The 15,718-nt window shown below is 52.3% G+C and overlaps 1 protein-coding gene across 17 annotated transcripts in view; it reads left to right on the top strand.

Annotated features, from left to right (window-relative positions):
- LOC1270178 (PDZ and LIM domain protein Zasp) overlaps nt 1-15,382 on the top strand; it is a 46,724-nt gene extending 31,342 nt beyond the window's left edge. For 9 of the 17 annotated variants that reach the window (XM_061663757.1, XM_061663761.1, XM_061663758.1 and 6 more), the window contains exons 9-16: nt 499-934; nt 2,882-2,972; nt 3,886-4,401; nt 7,015-7,273; nt 8,318-12,179; nt 13,652-13,835; nt 13,916-14,155; nt 14,237-15,382. In XM_061663757.1, the coding sequence (XP_061519741.1) occupies nt 499-934; nt 2,882-2,972; nt 3,886-4,401; nt 7,015-7,273; nt 8,318-12,179; nt 13,652-13,835; nt 13,916-14,155; nt 14,237-14,314 (5,666 nt within the window). In that variant the 3' untranslated portion in view covers nt 14,315-15,382. Of the gene's footprint in view, nt 1-498; nt 935-1,789; nt 1,988-2,407; nt 2,456-2,881; nt 2,973-3,885; nt 4,402-7,014; nt 7,274-8,317; nt 12,180-13,651; nt 13,836-13,915; nt 14,156-14,236 lie in introns of those variants that run through there. The other 8 variants (XM_061663773.1, XM_061663772.1, XM_061663769.1 and 5 more) reach the window with 8 other exon arrangements.
- The last annotated feature ends 336 nt before the right edge of the window (nt 15,383-15,718 follow it).

Here is a 15,718-nt window from a genome sequence, read left to right as displayed (position 1 = left end):
CGAAGCAGTAGAGGTGAAAAATGCACGCACACTCACACACGTTCACACACACACACGCATACGCACAACCAATGGAAGAAAAGCGTCGTCCAGCCGTACTGCCCGGGTGTTTGTAAATAATTGCCACCACGTTCCCGTCTCTAATCTGCACCGAATTTTCTTCTTTTTTCTGTTCCACCGCCTCTCTCCCCATCCACCTTACCCATTTTTACTTTCTTCCCCTTTTTTATCAACCTGTTGTGTGTGTGTGCGCCAAAAAACCAACCAACATTATCCACCCCGTGTGACCGCGTGTTGTCCCTGTATCCCCACGAATGCTGTAAATACTGCTGCAACTGCACCCGCACTAAACCAACTCCACCCGCCCGACCGACATCCCATAATCCGTCCCGACGTGCCTGGCCCCCTTCTATGGACGCTCCCAACACCAATGGTACCTCGCCGGTACCCCACCGTTGGCTGACCGTTGTCGTCGTGGCCTAATGCCGCTCGGAGCAGATAGCGTTTACTCTAACAATTTCCATTACTCGGTCAACAAACTAGAGTCCACGTCGTCGCATTTCTACGCCACGCAGAGCCACGCCATCGGTGGCTACGCTACGGCCGGCCGTCTGCCGGTCGGTTCGCTCACCGGTGGCCGTCCGCGTGGCCCATCGCCACTGCCGCCGCAGATGCAGGGTCAGGTTCCGCGCCCACCGATGCCGAAACCGCCGATGATGCAGCAGCCCCAGCCCCAGCGCCCAGCGCCGCAGCAGGGTGTGCCGGCCCAGCAGGGCGCACCGAAGGTTGCATTCCCGCCGCAACCGCAACCTCAGCAGCAGCAGCAGCCGCAGCCCCAACAGCAGGCACCGCCAGCTCCAGCACCGACTTCAGCCTTCCGCCCGGCACCAAATACCGTTCCGAGGGCCGGTATTCCACCGAAGGTTCACAACGAGTAAGAGCTCCGAACTCAGGCAGTTGCGGTAGTACGCGAACTAGATGGAATTTCGAACTTCCATTTATTTGTGTTACTTCCCTTTTTTTTCCAAAATTGTTGGCTTTTTTATATATCTTTGAGCTGAGCTTTTCGATGCGTTTCCCCCGTCGTCCAAACTGTCCTCCTTCACCATTACCGAACTCCAGCAAAATTGCGCCCTCCGACGTACCTTGTCGTGTTCCCCGTGTTCCAAGAAGAGGAGTCTCCCAAAAGTGTGCAGAGTGTGTGTGTGCGTGTGTGTGTTTATTTATTGGGTTGGTTTTGCATGCATTACATTGTCTCAGAGTGTGACCTCTAAACATGCTCTCTGGATTCGATCTTCATCGCCGATGAACGTAACCAGTCATCTGTTGGATGTACTGTTTATCTCATCCACTATCCCATGCCGTAAGCCCATCGTTACATTATTAATTGTATATTTTGTTCTTTCTTTCTTTTTCTACGTTTTACGATTTGATTTTTTTGTTGTTGGCTGTGTTCGTTTCCGTTTGCGGTGGTTTGCCGAATGTTTTTTTTTTCTTCTTCTGGTTTTTTTGTTCTTGTTTGCTTGTTACGTGTTATCATCCACATCGCGGACCGCGGACAAACCGTCACCAAACGGTCACCATTTTGTTTTGCAACAACATTCCTACACGCACCGACAATGAAAAACGATAATCATAATAAACCCAAAACCAACAAACCACCGTTGGAAAACTCCCTGTACGGCGTCACGTCTCGCACACACCATCACCACCAACAACCATCACCAACCACCAACAACCAACACGCACGTCATCTGACCGCACCCGACCGACACTATGCGTGGGGCAGCGGCGTGTTTGTGCGCATCAAGGACAAGAACCTGCACGCCGACTGCTTCAAGTGTGCCACCTGCGGCACCTCCCTGAAGAACCAGGGCTATTTCAATCTGAACGACAAGCTGTACTGCGACATCCATGCGCGGCTGGCGGCGCTTAACAGCCCGCCGCCCGGCACTAACGGCATGGTTCTGGTAGCTGTCACGAAACCGTACGTATTCGGCAGCAGATCGCACCTTAAAACCGCTCTTCTCTTTTCTTTTTTCCCTTTTTCTTTGCTTAATTTCTTTGCTTCTTTTCTCTATTTATTTGTGTGTGTGTTTTTATTCTATTTGTTCCATAATTGGCTTTTCTTTATATTCCTTCCCACTTTCGATTGCCGATCCTTATCATCCTGAACTTTCCCATCTCTCTCCAGCTCCCTATACTAGCATTCCTAGCAAAACCGTTCTAGAAAGCAACTAGAGCACATCATTACAAAATAGGTAGCTGTGCTGTGTGTTTAGGCTAGCTGGTTTGTTGATTAGTTTGTAAAAAGATTTTAGTAGTACCCTTAAATGAGAACGATTCGCGTGCAAGACGATGCAAAACAATGATTCTGAGAGATTTGAGCTGTGTAGCGTGTTGGACAAGTAGTTTGCCTTAGAAACGGGGGGATTTCCACAGTTAGTAAAAAGAAGTAAGTGTTCTCTGCTGTCATCAGTCGTACAATAAGAGCCAAAGTTTCATAAATTCAACAGTTTCATAGCAAATATGATTAACTAAACTTCTCAGCAATCAGTCACCAGTTTAGTCATCCAAAGGATCAAAAGAAGTTTCTTTTCAATAGGCTCACAACGCATCAACGTCTCATCAAAGTGGAAAGAATCGTTTTCATTTACTCAGGCACTCCTCTTCTGTGTCCTGTTGCCTTAAATTGTAAATCGCCCAAAACCAAATCCATCCCTTCTTTTGCTGGTCTTTACTTTTCCCATTTCTCATTCTATTCCTCACTGATCTTATTTGTCGTTTGTACATACGATCGTCTGCTCGTAAGTCGCTCAGTGCCTCGCCCCAACAGTAGGCTGGGATTGTACGGTTTTCTAATACCAACTTTCCATTCTAGGGGACACAAGACCGGCGTCCAGGCCATCTCTGCTGCTCTCAACGCTCATGCCAACTTAAATGGCCGCGCGCAGTCGCCGTACGGCAGTAATGTAAGTGATTTTCCATGCAGTTCTACCTCTGATCTGTGTTTACGTTTGCGAGCAACTAACTCCTACTCTGTAACGACTGAATGCTTCCGACAGAAAACACACACGATCGACACACGATTAGTGCAGCATTTGTTTTTGTAGTTTGCTCGAGCTTTTCCCGATCAACACGATCGATCGATCGATCGGACCTTGTTTTCGGGTCGTAGCCGAATTCGCAACGGTGCGTTAAATATAACTACGCAAATACGATCGGTCGCGGAAGGAAAGCCGAGGCCAATTAGCAGCTGAGTACGTTTCGCATAGAACAAACAGACAAACAGCACCCACTTCCTTTCTGTCTTTTTCTCCCCGCCAAGGGTCTGTCTGCTGCTTTTTTTAACGCTTTCCGTTTAAACTGCTGACGTGCGTTACGAATGCTGACGGAGGCGCCACTTCGTTATGTTATCTTTCTTCAAAAATGTACTGTTTTTCACCCAGCAAGAAAAAAAAAACAAGTAAAAACAAACCAACCCTACCCGAGGACAAGTGTGTCAAACGGTGTGTCCTGTCGCAAGCTAAACGTCGACTCGTTTCCCCCCGAAACGGCCCCACGAATCGCATGTTTCCCTTTTTTGTGTGATCTTAACTCGAGTGTTTGCTTTGTTTTATTTTTCTTTTTTGATTTTGTGGCTGATCGTTGTTTTGCATGCATTGCGCTTGTTTTTCTGCGTGTGTGTGTGTGTGTGCTTTTCTCGCTTATGCAACAACTCGCGATGGCTCGCCGAAAAAAAAACACCCGGCTCGGCTGACGTTGCTGGCGGGCCGCTGCTGACGTGTGGGACCGACGAATGACGCGTGCGCGACACTTGCCGTGGTTTTCGCGGTTTGCTGCACCGCCGATGAAAACGAAAACACACGCGCGAACACACCGTAGGGCACACACACCAGCCTCGGGCCGCTGAGCCATTCGCCGTCCCACTCACGATCGAGCAGCACGACATCGTCGAGCGGCTACTGCAACTCGAGCTCGCTATCGCCGGTGCAATCGAACAAGGTGTCCCCGCTGCATTCGCGCACCAGCAGCGAGAACGAGCTGATCGATCGTAGCCACAGCAGCAACAGCAACGGTAGCAACGCCAGCGAGCTATCCGGTAACGCGTATCCCGTCTGCCCAGCGTCTCCGCCCCTGCCGCCACCGCCGCCGCCACTAACGATGGAGGAGTGCACACTCCAGGAGCCCGGACCGGAAGTGCCGCCAGCCCCGCCACAGACCGACGCGAGCGCACCGCTCGTGTTCGGGGCAAATGGGTTGGCCGCCCCGGCCGCGACCGCCGATAGTGAGCAGACCGATGGTACGGTTACGCAAAACGACTACGGCTTTTACTACCAGACGATGGGAGGACGCGTCATTCGCAGCGTACTTCCGCCGGGCAAGAACTCCACCTACAAGGTAAGTGATAGTGTGCATGTGTGTGTGTGTGTGCGGGTTTGCCTTTTCTTTTCGGAGTGAGTTGATGTTGTGAAGTGATGTTTAGGATACAGAAAATTGCTTCCAATAACCACTAATACATTGATATATCAACGAAAGTTCATCGAAGAGTAACAAATGGAAGATTCTAATAAGAAAAGGACATTCAGTTTAACGTGAAAATGGACCACCAATCGATTCAACAAAGAAAGGAAGCGAGAGTGCAGTGACAGAGGGACAGAAAAGTGTGTGTGTGTGTGCTTGTGCGTGCGTGCGTGTGTGTACGTGCTACTTTTACATAAGCGAACAATAGCACTCGACGATCGATCTCGAAGGCGAATCGCGATCACGACTCGATTGCATTTGCGGCACCGATCCAATTTGCGGCTTACGTACGTCACGCGTTTTTCACGCGCCCTCCGCCTTCTCTATCTCTCTTTCGCACTTTTTACATTGTAAGATGTGTGTCTGCTGTGGCGCGGGACTGAGTGCGTGACACGGATGTGAACCTTCTGTCTTCCTTCACCATCCCCTCCCCCCACGCGATGTTTACCGAGCAGTGACCCAAAGCGGATCCGTCTTGGGTGGGACGGAAATGCATTGAAATTGCTTTTTTATTTTTTGTGCGGAGGTTTTGCCCTCGTCCCGCGCGGAGGACGTTGCGGGACGTTGCAGGTGGCGGTGGGAGGGCATGAGTACATTCCACCCCAAATGGCCGAGAAGGAGCAGCATGTAATTAAAAATATAATCGATTTATTTGTGTCGTCGCCAAACGGATTGTGGTGCGAAAGGGGTTTTCGAGCGTGCGACCGAGTTTGCTGCTGCCCGACTGATCGACCGATGATTGAGCTGTGATCGTTGTGAGGGGAGGGGGGGGGGGGGGGGGTGAAAGGAGGTGTGTTGCAGGGGTGCACGTGGCAACCTGTGACGGTACCGTGCCTGTCACCTGATCCTTTGAGGGGGCAGTGAATTCGATCATGCTTATTTGTGTTCACCAGGTTTCAGGTGTTTCAGGTGGCAGGCGTGCCTTCGGTCACGTGACCAAACGAGCCAATGTTTACCTTGAGTTGCACTTTGCAACGAAGCTTCATTTTCTTGAATAACAATGGACATATAGTCGCTCAAACAATCGAGGGTACATACCTACGCTTTTTGGTAATGCTTTGCCAATGTTTTGGTTAGTTTTCCACCAAGACATAACATTTTTATTTCTTTCGATAGATTATCTTTCTGAGCATTGATTTGATGCAAAGAATTTAAAGAAGGATTTAAAGAAGATTATCGTAATGTGTCAGTTTTACTTTGTTAAAAACATGTTTAAAAAAGAACTCCTAAACCTTATACCACCCGGGTGTACAAAAACTTGACCCAAATGACATGAAACTTTTTATTTCTCTTAGGTTTATGTCAAAACAGAAGGATACACGTTTTTTAGATTTTTTTTAGATCTATAGATACGAAACGTAAGGAATTTCATACGCTAGGCAGATAGGCAAGGTAAAAAACAGAAACGGATTTTTAAATTTGAACTTTTTTGTTTTATTCAACAAAATCAATTAAAAAAGGGAGTTAAAAGTTTTATTGATTGTTCAGCTTCAGAGCCACTAAGAGGGCTTAAAAGTAAACAACAATTTTAAATCGGTTTTACTATTTTCTAAAAATATTGTGCTTGATATCTCGTTTAATACCTGCCTTGGTTGGATTTGTTACAAAATTCAAAGAATCATAAATCTTTTAAGATAGAAAATGACGACAACTCCTCTCTGATACACACTTTTCAATTTTGATTTATTTCTCTCGAGCTTGGCGATGAAGGGGGCAACGAAAACAACAAAATAACTGACAAGAGTCACTTCTGGCACATAAAGCACTCCTAAATTTTCAGCTTCTATCATGTTCAATATGCTAATCAGTTTAGTTTCATAGGAAATCGCTTACCAAAAACGGAGTATTTTGCGTATGAAATTTCAAACGCTGGTTACCAATAGGTTTATAATGGGACACTTAAGAAGCTCTGATGAGTTGAAATAAAAAAAAACCTGATGGTTGAATGAACACAAAGTACCATATTTAAGGTTACAATTTAGTCTGGTTGATCAGTTAACTACAATTTAGTTATGACTTACTAGAATCCAATAGTAATCATAAGACTAATAGGAATAATTTACCATTACCCTTTTTGTGTAGGTTAAATCGTAATAATCGTGCCATATTTTGATGTGCTAGAAACATGTGGTCGGGCAAAAAGGATAAAGCTGGTCTAACCAATTTTAGAGATAGTTTTAGAGACAAATTCTCTTAATTTTGAAAATTTTATGCAGTTGTGTCATTAATCTATTGAGCAACTGGTTTTTAAACAATAGTTTATAAACAAATGTATTTACAAGCCTTCACAATGTAGACCCTTATTTGCCCAGAAATGACGTATATTTATGAATTTCAGGTTTTTTCCTTTTAAGAAATAGTTTGAGATGTCACATAGAATGTGAGAAGTTACCTTCAAAATATCACAGATAAAACTGTGAAAAATATAGAAATAGTCAAAGCTCTATCAAATAATTAAAAAACGTTCCAACCTCTTCGCTCTCTTCCCAGGTGAACCAGAACAACATTACGCCGAAGCCGTTCGGCGCCCCGCTCCCGGTGAGCCCGCTGGCCCAGGTCCAGCCGCCGGCCTCGTACCCGCCGGTGGCCGGCAGCGTCCCGACGCCCTTCTCGGCCGCCCTTGTCGGCGCCCCGCCGGCCCAGCCCGCTCCGATGGCGGCGCCGGCCCCGGCCCCGATGGTGGCCGCACCAGCACCGGCCCCGATGGCTGCCCCAGCCATGGCACCGGCTTCCGTGCCCACTCCACAAGGTTGTTACTAAATTACTATGCTTTCGCTGTTATCTTTCTCTTGTTGTTTTTTCTTCCTTCCACCCCTTCCGTTTTGTTTTTACACCTTACCCTTTGTTGTCATTTTTGATTGTGGTTATCTAAAAAAAAAAACACACAAAATCCTACGCCATATGTTTTAACCGATTATTTTCACGAACATCCTGAGCGGTCTGGTTGTATGAGAGAGAGACAGAGAGAATGTTGGAGGAGACAGGAGGAGTACTTAGTAGACAATCACAATCGTTTGTAATGAGTTCGTGTCTTTTTTCACTATTTTGGTGTGTTATTCACGGCCTTCATTTTTCGTATTTCCATTTTCACCATTTCCCATCGCATCGCGCAATTCTGTGTAATGAAACGCAATCATCAAAAAATCAAATTGTAAAAAACGCGTTGAAAATCGATACAAAAACCAACCAAAACCATCTCACATCTTCCGACCCCTACACCCAACCTTCATCGAACAACCATCGAACAACGCGGTGCAGCGAAGAGCCAGTTCCTGGGCAGGAAGCCAACCTTTAACTTCCGAGGTACTGTGTCCGTGGCCTGAACCATGGTCTGCGCTCTGCCAAAACCCTGCCCACTAAAGCACTAGCCGGGAGCTGCCGCGCGCGCGTACTTCCGTTTGCCCTTGTGTCCATGCCATCCCTTTCTGTTGTCATGTGTGTCTTTGCGTGTGTCTTGAAACGCTTTGCATCTATCTCGCTTTCTTTCTTTTCTTTCTTTCTCTTCCTGTGCCGTTTTCTTTTCTATTTCACTCGATACGTCTCACTCGTCCCGCTGTGCTTCGCTGTGTGGTTTTGTTCTCTCGCAAAAACCCTTCATTGCTTTTGGGCCGTTTTGTAACGAATGCACTTTGCACCACTGTGCACCACTCGCTTACTGCTTGACGACTAACACACTGCGGTGACAATTGTAAAAAAAAAAAAACATGGCCACGCTGGAAACAAACACAAAAAAAAAACAAAACGCGCGTCGCATCTCGGGGCATTCAACGGAAATGTGGCAACAACGATTAAGATGGTGGCACGGAGCAAGAGCCAGCAGAAAACGAGTCCGAAGAAAAGGCGGAAGGGGAAGCGGACGACGGGGCACGGGAGCGAAGCGAATCGCCCGCGCCCGTCTTTGCCTGGCCGCCGAAGCCGGAGGTGGTGGACACGATACCGACGGCGACGCCGATCTACATACCGCCGCCCGAGACGCAGCGCGTCGTGATCAAACCGATCACGGTCGTGCCGCCGATGAAGGTGAAGGAAAAATCGAAAACGCCACCGGACGACGCAGCCGGCCAGCAGCAGCAGCAGCAGCAGAGCAAGTCGGCGCCGGAACTGTGCCACCGGCAGGAGGAAACCGAGCAGCAGCACCAGGAAGATGAAGAGCTGTCCGATTCGTTCGGCATGACGACGACGACCACCGCGACGACGACGACGGCCAACTCGGCCTCGTCCGAGGAGTACCGGATGTACCAGACGCAGTGCTCGCAGCCGATCGTGACGTACTACGACACGCCCCAGTACGAGCTCGAGCGGCCGTTCTCGTCCGGCCAGCGCAGCGCACAGGCAAGTACGGGCGCCATGTCCGACGCGTCCTACACGCACTTCGTCTTCCGCGATCCGCCACCCGAGGAGGAGGAGGAGGTGGAGGAGGAAGAGCAAGTGGTGCAGCAACCACCGGAGCAGCAGCAGCAGCAGGCGGCGGCAACGGCGGCCGCCGATCCCGACCGGCCCCCGAAGCGCGTCGAGTTCGTCGACTATGGCCGCGAGCTGGAGCGGTACGTGCGGGCCGAGCAGGAGAAGGAGGCCCGCCGGCGGGCGCTCGAGGAGGAGATGGCCGAGGCGGCCCGGCGCCGGACCGAGGAGCCGCCCCACTACACGCTGCCCGCGGTGCCGCCGACCGAGCCACCGCAGCTGCCCCCGTCCGCCATACCGAACCCGACGCCCAAGCAGTGGCAGTCGGCGCTGGTGCAGGCGCTCTGCGTTGCGCCGCCCGATCCGATCCACCTGACCGCGGACCAGATCGAGCAGGCGAACTTTATGCGCTCGCGCAACGAGGCGTACCGGCGCGAGCAGGAGGAAACGAAGATGCGCCAGCTGGAGGCGCTGCGGCGGCAGGTCGATGCGCTAGAGCGGCGGCTCGGCCAGCAGCCGGAGCCGGAGCCGGCGCCGCTGCCGGTCGGCCCGCCGCTCGATGTGCCGCGGCGCGGCGAGGTGATGGCGAGGCTGCTCGCGACCTCGACCGCCCGCTCGCAGCGCTTCCCGCCGCACTACGTGCCGGTGGTGCCGCTGCCGGCCGAAACGCAACCCTACTTTCCGCCTCCCCACTCGATGGAACCGATCCGGAGCGAGAAGATCTCGGCGATGCGCAACGAGTCCCCGTTCGTGGAGGCGCTCAAGACCGCTCCGTACACTCCGTTTCAGCAGTTCGGGCGCGAGATACCGTCGCAGATGGAGGACCTGCCGGTGCCGAGCGGACGGCTCTCGATGATGGACGCGCTGGCGACGGCCTCGGACCGCCCGTACACCCCGTTCAGCGAGGTGCGGTTCGACCGGAGCTCGGACGTGTACCAGGACATGGTGCGGGAGCAGCCGTCGGTGCCGGTCGATCCGGACCGCCAGTGTTCGGCGTTCGCGAACGTGGGGGGCAACCGTACGCCGAAACCGTTCGTCCCGGTGGTGCCCGAGATACGGGAGGTGCCGCCGGAAGAGCCGGAACGGGGGGAGAGCTCACGCCGCAGCTCGGTGGTGGCGGTGGAGAGTGTTCGTCGCAGCTCCAAGGTGGCCACGGCGGAGGAGGTCCGCCGGGCCTCGACGGTGGCCACTGCGGCAGCGGCGGTGGTGGAGAGTCGCCGCAGCTCGACCGCGACGCTCGAGAGCCGCCAGGACAGTCGGCGCGGCTCGGGCGGCAGCGGCTCTGCCGACACTGCGCAAGCGACGAACCCTCCGGCACCGAAGCCAACCGTCACCACCGGCACCGCGAAGGAACCGCTCTACCCCGGTCACGATGCACACCCCCCGGAGCACTACTCGCTGGCACTGCGGCGCGAAACCAAATCACCCCTCAACCATCCGGCCGAGATCCCACCCTACCAGCGCAAGTGGTTCAACCTGCCGACGCAGAACCCACCGCGCACGCCCGAGCCCGAGGAGCTGCGCACGAACGTTCCGCTGGCCTTTGTAAATACACACTCGCACACTGCCGCCCTGTCGAAGCCGGTGGCGAAACCGCCCGGCCGGCCTGTAAATAAGCCGCCCGCCACGCCGTACACCACCATCCAGAACCGCAACATCCCGGTCGTTACTGGGGCAGCTCCGGAGCTGGACGCCGAGCTGGCCCAGTACCACAGTGCTCACGCGCGTCTCGCCCACAAAGGTGTCATCGACCGCGGGCAGTCGTTCACGCCGTCGCTCATCCTGACGAAGCACGCGACCAGCATCCCGTACTACCAGCACCAGCTCGGGTTCGAGGAGTACTTCGCGGAGGTGAAGCAGTTCGATGGCCACACGACGCCCCAGCCGAGCCGCACCAAGTCGCCGGCGTTTGGGCCGCCGCCGAACCCGCTGAAGCCGCACGTACCACCGTCCCGGGAAGGCATACCGGTGGAGTCGGGCCTGTACCTGTCGATGGGTAAGCTGCACGGTGTGCCGTGGTACGCGAACAAGGACCACGTGCCGGCGGACATTCAGAAGAAGATGCAGGAGCAGCTGCATCTCGAGGCGACGCAGCGCTTCGGGCGCAGCAGTGTCGTGCAGCAGCAGCAGCACCAGCAGCAACATCAGGAGGTCACGCACGAACAGGTAACGATGAGTAGCAGCGTGACTACGGAGCAACAGCAGCAGCAGCAACGCATGACCAGGGAGGAAGCGTCCGCGGAACGGGCGATTCAGAGCGCCCAGCAGGTAGGCAATGCGTTGATCCAAAAGCGCACGCGCTTCGTAGAGGAGCATGAGTCTAGTAGCCGCAGCCAGTCGGTGTCGCGCAACGCACCCAGCGAAAGCTCACGATATTCTTCCAAAATCAAGGAGGACGAGGCGCCCCAGAAGGGCTTTGTGGCGCAGCAGACGCGCCGCTTCTCGGGCCAGGACGAGGCCCTCAATCTGCCGCCCCAGCCGACCGAGCAGGAGCAGAAGGAGCAGCAGCAGAAGGAGCAGCAGGCCGAGCAAGCCGCCCTCATCCAGCAGCTGCAGGAAGAGCAGCAGAAGCGACAGATTGCACCGCCGAAGAAGGCCGCCCCGCCGGCCCCGATCCGTCACGTGGAGCCGCCCACACCGAAACCGGCCCCGCCACCGACCACCTTCCCGTCGACGGACCTGTTCTCGGAGGAGTTTGTCGACCACTTCCCGCACATTAGCGCGCGCAAGGCAAGCGTACTGCTGCCGCCGAAGCCGGCCACCCGGCCGGACTGCGTTAGCCCGAGCTCGTTCAAGGCGCAGTTCAACGAGTTCATCATCGGCGCTGGCCCGATGCCCCCGCTGCCGCCGATGCGCGAGGAGGACGACGGCGCCGAGCCGGACACGCGCAGCGACACGCAAAAGCTAATCCAATCGTGGCCACCGCAACTGCCACCGCAACTGCCACCGCAGCCGGCGGCTGCTCCGGCGGCCGTGGCGGCGCCCCCCGCGAACGGTGCGGCGCCCGCCGGCTCGCAGCCCGCCAGCAAGCCGTCCAGCCGCAGTAACAGCACGGCTTTCCTTGACTTTCTTAACCGACCCACGCTCAACCCGAATACTGACCGTTCCACTGATCGCGCAGGTACGAACTCGTTCAACAAGGGACGGGCCGCGTGCTCGACGTCGGCCCCCAACCGCGGACGGGGCGTGATGAACAAGGCGGTCGGACCGGGCGGCCGTGTGCCGCTGTGCGGATGCTGCCAGCAGCAGATCAGGTGTGCTATTCTCCAACGCAACTATTGGAGTGTTTGTGTTTGATGATGTTGCAGTTTGTTTGTGTGAGATGATGTGTGTTTTTTGCATGATCTTTGTGTGAAAAGGATGTACAGAAGCATTGGAAGATACAGGAATTCGTGGTCGAACTTCTGACGAAAAAGAATAAGACCTTTACAGCGTGTTATGAAGTTAAGAGTAATGCTAAGAGTTGTTGCTTGATCGTTTTACTTTTACAGGTATAGGTGTAAAAGCAGGGCTACGTTGTACGTACTCGCTAGCGTAGTTCCGATTTTCACTAAAAAGCTTCCACCTGTCGCCGCCAGATGCGCTAGTGAAAATCGAAATTACATTAGCGAGTACGGACAATGTACGCCGGCCTTAAGAATGCTGTGCTTACTTGTCTCCTTTATAGCTTCTCTAACCCCTCTTACTTTTTAATTTCTAAGTTTAAGCATGTATTTTATTTATTTTGTTTTTCCTACCCACAATGCCTAACAGCTTTGAGTGTTGTTTTGATGTGTTTGTTTTGCATTTTGTTTTTTTTTTGTCTCCGTTTTTCTCGCTGTGCCCACTAACCAAACGTAGCCGCTGGTCCGCGCATCGAGGAGGTCGACCATGCCACCCTGCTGCTAGACAGCTCGGTAAGCAAGCTGGCCTGCATGAGCAACAACGCCGACTACCGCAAGCAAGCGTCCAGCGTGCTGAAGGACATGCTCGAAGCCAGACTCCGCAAAACGGACGCCAGCGTGCGGGCAAAGAACAAGGAAAATCTACAGCACAGCAATGGCACGCCGGCGCCCACCATCGGCCACCGTGCGGGTGGCTTTCCGCTTGCTAACACCAACGGCAAAGCAGGCGACGAACCCAAGCCCGTACCGCCGTACACAAATGGCACGGCTGCGGTACCGTCCAAGCAAGCCGCTTTCCCACCCAACGGACAGCATGATCTCAGCGTGTACTCGACCCAAATCACCGTTCCAGTGGCGCCACTGGCAGCGTCCGAGCTCGGTAAGGTTATACTGCGCCCGAAGAACAGCAACAACCACGCCACGGACATGAATGGGTCGCAGGCCCCGATCAACGGGCGCAAAGTAAGTTCCGAGCTGACGTCGCACGCACGCGACCGACGCTCGTACGTGGAGCGCAATAACAATGTTGCTGCCCCGCACGACAAGAAACAAATGCAGCGCGACAGTACAGCGACACAACCGCAGGAACAGGATCCGGTAGCGAACGGTAGTGCGCTGGCCCTGCTCAAGGACAAGAATCCGATCTGTAACGTGTGTGATCACAAGATCGTTACGTAAGTACGCGGCGCTGCCGGGATTCGAGCCGTCCCGGTGAACGCTTTTTATCCTTCTTCTTGTGGTGGTGGTTTGAGTTGTGTGTGTATAAACTGTGGGTGATTAACGATGGACTTGCGAGAGCATGGCACTGCTAACACAATGAAAAACACTTTGCTTCCCTACAGAGGACCGTTCATTACGGCGCTGGGACGCATCTGGTGCCCGGATCACTTCATCTGCCACAACGCCAACTGCAAGCGTCCGCTCGCTGACATTGGGTTCGTCGAGGAGAAGGGCGATCTGTACTGCGAGTACTGCTTCGAGGAGTTCTTGGCCCCACTGTGCTCGAAGTGCAATGGCAGAGTTAAGGTGAGTGTCTTCGAGCGGTTTCATTTCAATGAATTGTCTGGACATTAATGCACTTACTGTTGTTGTCTACACTCTCACAGGGCGATTGCCTGAATGCCATCGGCAAGCAGTTCCATCCGGAGTGCTTCAAGTGCACGTACTGTGGCAAGCAGTTCGGCAACAGCCCGTTCTTCCTGGAGGAGGGCGATCCCTACTGCGAGAAGGACTGGAACGATCTGTTCACGACCAAGTGCTTCGCGTGCGGGTTCCCCGTCGAAGCCGGCGACAAGTGGGTGGAGGCGCTGAACAACAACTACCACAGCCAGTGCTTCAACTGCACCGTAAGTAGCATGGGGCAAAATGCTTCAATAGCTCGATAGAGTCACCACTAATAAGCGTATTCTCCGATCCACTCATCACAGAGCTGCAAAAAGAACCTGGAAGGACAGAGCTTCTTCGCCAAGGGCGGTCGTCCGTTCTGCAAAAACCACGCCCGCTAAACACGTCGAGCCGGTTGCCGGTTTTTCTGTTGCGGCGGCGTGACGCCCATCATCATCATCGGGCAGAGCGTAAACGCGTTTAGGTTTATCATTTTCACTCTCGTCGTCCTTCTTTTTTTTGAGTTCCCTTTTTAAGAGCATCATTAAAAAAAAAACGCACACAAAACACACGAACGAAACCAAAAAAAAAAAAAAACAAACAACCCCCTTTTGTTGTTAGACCTCGAAAAACGAAAACGCAAACAATGAAAAGCAGCGGAAATGGAACGTGTGTGTGTGTGAGCGCGCGAACAGCGTAGATTGCGTGTAAGAAACTTTGCGCAATGAAACGATTTCACTGGTGGTGAAACTTTGCACCCGCGTGAAACATTTCGAAGCTAAGCTTTCTTTCCATTCGGCGTGAAAAGAAATGTCGTCTAGCTTATGGTGTGCAGCGTTTAGGTACGGTAGAATGTGGGATGAGAGTGTGTGTGTGTGTGTGCAAGAGAGAACAAAAGAGTTAAACTTGTAGAGAAATTAAATGAAGAATGAAACAGGGCAGCACAAACATGTTAGTAGACAATGAGATTTAATGACACGGAAGTTAAGATCGACGCTCGCGCCCAAGAAAAAGAGTGCAGAGTGCGCTACTAAGAAACATTGCAAATTAATTGTAGAACCGTAGAGAGCTTTCTATTCTATACTGTTACAAACATTGATGTTGCTAGGCATAACTATGTTCACTATTCAACAGTAGTACAACCTGAGAGGATCGCGTTTCGGATGGTTCGAAACGCTTCACCACGGCGCTTGGCGTGAGGTTAAAATCTCCATTCGGTTCGAGCAGTAAAGCCCGCGTTACGCTACTCAGCGGCAGAAAGGACACCCAGCCGACGGCGCCCTAATATCTCTCTCTCTCTCTCTTAGGTTTTATTTTTCACTCGTGGAATATTCTATAGAAGAAGAATCGCAAGCATCGCTACTTTATTTTTCTCTTTGTGTGTGATACAAATATAATTTTATTTATTTATGGCCTATGTTGCTGACGAATAAAACCGTGTAAATTGCTTGGCAAAAGCAGGTACAGAGGTCGTGTCGTGTTTGTGTGTTTTTGGCTGTTAGTACATCCGAACATTAAAAGAAGGAGTTTGAGGGATGGAACAAAATGGTCACTTGTGAGATAGAAAGTTTTATTGCTATTTTGTTTTCAATATTTTTTCAATTTAAATATTTTTTCTACTTGGCGTTACGTCCTACGCGGTGAGGCCGGCATATACAGACTTTTGAGACTTATTCAGTACCACGCAGACATTATTGCTATTCCTTGCTGCGCGGGGACGGTCCTTGCTAGACTTGAACCCATGACGGACATAGCATTGAATCGTACGAGTTGACGACTATACCACGGTACCGCACCTAATTTTG

This window comes from Anopheles gambiae, chromosome 2, assembly GCF_943734735.2.
Source record: "Anopheles gambiae chromosome 2, idAnoGambNW_F1_1, whole genome shotgun sequence".
Classification (NCBI taxonomy): Eukaryota; Metazoa; Arthropoda; class Insecta; order Diptera; family Culicidae; genus Anopheles; species Anopheles gambiae.
The sequence above is the reverse complement of the archived record's forward strand: the minus strand, read 5'-3'. Positions and strand labels throughout refer to the sequence as shown.